A 3,038-nucleotide genomic window follows, 5' to 3' on the forward strand; every position below is an offset into this window, starting at 1 on the left:
AGGAAATGGTGGTTTGGGCATTAGACGTATGCTGAAGTTCAACCAACCACTTCTAGCCAAGATTGGATGGAGAATGATTACTCACCCAGATTCTATTCTTAGTAAGTCTATTAGTGCTAAATATGGCTTAAAGTGGCTAGACGGTGACCTGCTCTTTAATGATGGTAGGAGTAACTCCTCATGGGGATGAAAAAGTATTGTTTGGGGCCTTCAGCTCATTAAACCCCTTTTAGACTGGAACATCTCTCCATCTTCTGACCTCAATGTTTGGAATACTAGATGGTCAATGGTACTATGCCGAAACCATTATGCCTAGAGCTTCTTACTGATTTCCCTAATTTGAGTAATTTAAAAATCAGAAATCTTATCTATAACAGTAACTGTTGGGACCAGAGATTAGTGTCTATGTCTTTTGACGAATCTTCTGCCAAAAATATTCTTGCTATTCCGATTAGATGCTCGGAAGAAGGTAGCGACAACTTCTTTTGGTCGGCTTCGTCATCCGGGAATTATTCAGTTAAGATTGGTTATCAGATTGCACTAAAAAATTCCTAGAATATTTCAGCGACACCAAAGGATCGTTCAAGAGTTCCAGATGCGTGTGTGTATGTCTCTCAAAAAATCCTATGGAACTTACCAGGACCAAAAAGTTGGATTATCTTTATTTGGAAACTTCTCACTGAATCGCTGCCCACTGGGGAAGGTTTTTTAAAGAGGGGTTTTGACGGCCCTTTCACTTGCTTACTTTGTGATTCAAACGAAACGAAGATGCCTGATCACTTGTTCCGTGATTGTTCCTTTGCTAATAGAATTTGGGCTGGAAGTCTTCTAGGGATTCGAGCTCAATCAGGCGATAATTTGAGGCTCCAGTTTTGGGTTTGTAACTGGCTTTCTATTCTTTCTATTCTTTCTAAGGCTACTAATAAACAAGAGGCTTGTCTTTCTTTATTGTGTACTATTTGGACTATCTGGGTGGTAAGGTGTAGAAAGGTATTTGATAATGCGGAGAGCTCCCCTATTGGTGCTATCTTATTATATCAAGGTACTCTTAACTTGGCTCTTTCTGCTAAAGATAGGAAGCGGAGGTCCATTGCTGTTCAAACACCTTTGGAGGAAGACTTGACTAATCTTAGGAATGGGGTAACCATTCGTTTGATCCAGGGTTCTCTAAGCTGTTCGCGGTCTCATATTTTTGTGGATGCTGCATGGTCTACGGAACTGGCTCTGGTTTTGGTGGGTGTATTATCTTAGATAATGATGTTGTGTCTGAATTCTGTATCAAGGGAAGAGCTGAGAATGCTGAGCAAGCGGAAGCGTTGGCAATTAGAGAGGCCTTGAAGTGGGCACTCTCTCGAAACATCCTTCATGTTAACATTTTCTCTGATTGTCTGCAGGTTCTTGCTCAAGTCCTAAAGTACTCTCAGCTCAAATATTGGACTAGGAATACTGTTGACGACATCATTGATCTAGCGAAAAACTTTCATTGTATTTCCTTTACATATGTTCCTAGAATTTGTAATAGAGCCGCTCATAGGTTAGCTAAGTGTGCTATTAAAGTGTAGAACTCCGTAAGTAGACAGTCCATTATTTTCATGGACTCTCCCAACATAAATTAAGAGCAAATTTTCCCTTTAAGAGCATTGCACACTGAAAGAGATGCAGCACACTGTATACAATGGCATCAAGGCTTGTATACAACAGAGAAACAGATTACATTAAAAACAAACTGCATGTCTGCATGTATTATACCACACATTTTAATGGAGCACAAAATCAAGGAAAGAAGGCATTTAGACATGTATACAAAGTGAAATTTGAAGAATACGAGCTGAAAGATGAGATTCGGAACAACCAGCTGTTGAATTATGCAGCACAAAGTCATGTAAGTTAAGGCATGTATGTATACAACACATTACAATTACACTGCTTGAGTTTTCCCTTGAGAAACCTTTGAAGAATACAAGCTATAAGATGAGCTTCAGAAGAAAAAAAACAGCTGTTAAATAATAATGGCTACAAAAAGATGTTCATGATTACATATTTTTTTCACGTTGAAAATCACGAGTAAGCTATTTTACTTTTGACAGTCCAACATTCACTCAAAATCTAGCTTTCTTGCAGGAATTCATCACTAAAAGCAGTTACTGTCCAAAACGAAACTATATGAGTAAGCTAAATGATTATGCATTTACAAATCACTGGTTTTTAGCAGGGCAATCAGTCAGAGAAATGGTAGTAGTTTTCAACATCTATTGGATGCTTGTCAGACATTCCTGATCTTGTCACACTGGCATAGCGCGCCTTCCCAAATCGATCAGAAACATAAAAGGGACTATCAGCTGAATCTCTAATTTTCCTTTTCGCATTTTTTACGCTTCTCAAAGAAACATTCCTATTTCCCAATTTGTTACTTACCTCCTCATCATCGTCTGAATCCACAATTACCAAGTTCTCCAAATTTTGATTTTCTTTTCCCTCACAATTGTTTCGTTTTCTAGCATCTTTGTAGCTACAAGCCTTCAGCGTTTTACTCCCCACTAGCTCAGCATGTCCCTGAATAAAATTTCCATTATCACTCATTAATCTGTCACACAAATTTTCGACATGTTTTGATTGTAAGACTGGTGCCGAACTGATTTGTTTTGGTCCCAAAGAACAGATAGGCGCGATTTTAACTGCAAATTCCCGTTCACGTTCAAATTGTCTAGTTACCCTCTGAGGGAAGTACATTGCACTACAATAAATCCCAACCAGCTTCTGAGGTTGCACAAAAACACTGAAGGAAATCAGCTCATTGTCATCATCCAAACAACCATTTACTATCTTCCCATTAGCGAGAGAACTAGTCCTAGGCCGCCAATTTTCCAACTCTAAAGCATAAGAGCGCCAACAAAACCATCACTCGATCTAAGCATCAACCTAACATCAACCAAATTCATTGTCAAACTCACATTATCCCACCTAGCAATTCTTGGCTGCCCTAAACTTAATGGTTTTGCCAATTTCGACCCTAGCATTGGAAACCTCTTTAAAGCCCA

General features: G+C 39.0%; 1 protein-coding gene across 1 annotated transcript; it reads left to right on the top strand.

Moving 5' to 3' along the window:
- Window positions 1-279: 279 nt before the first annotated feature.
- Window positions 280-1,562, top strand: LOC141627668 (uncharacterized). The gene is made up of 3 exons (XM_074440898.1): window positions 280-469; window positions 566-1,233; window positions 1,284-1,562. Exons 1-3 carry the CDS (start codon window positions 280-282, stop codon window positions 1,560-1,562), a joined length of 1,137 nt encoding a protein of 378 aa, XP_074296999.1.
- Window positions 1,563-3,038: the final 1,476 nt, after the last annotated feature.

The sequence above is a fragment of the Silene latifolia genome, chromosome Y, assembly GCF_048544455.1.
Source record: "Silene latifolia isolate original U9 population chromosome Y, ASM4854445v1, whole genome shotgun sequence".
In the NCBI taxonomy this organism is placed as follows: Eukaryota; Viridiplantae; Streptophyta; class Magnoliopsida; order Caryophyllales; family Caryophyllaceae; genus Silene; species Silene latifolia.

Excerpts from the sequence above, each read along its gene's own strand:
- LOC141627668 (XM_074440898.1), top strand. The coding sequence starts at position 280 with ATGGTCAATGGTACTATGCCGAAACCATTATGCCTAGAGCTTCTTACT. Across the intron at positions 470-565 it reads GATTAGATGCTCGGAAGAAG|CGACACCAAAGGATCGTTCA; the intron begins GTAGCGACAACT and ends AGAATATTTCAG. Across the intron at positions 1,234-1,283 it reads CGGAACTGGCTCTGGTTTTG|GGAAGAGCTGAGAATGCTGA; the intron begins GTGGGTGTATTA and ends TTCTGTATCAAG.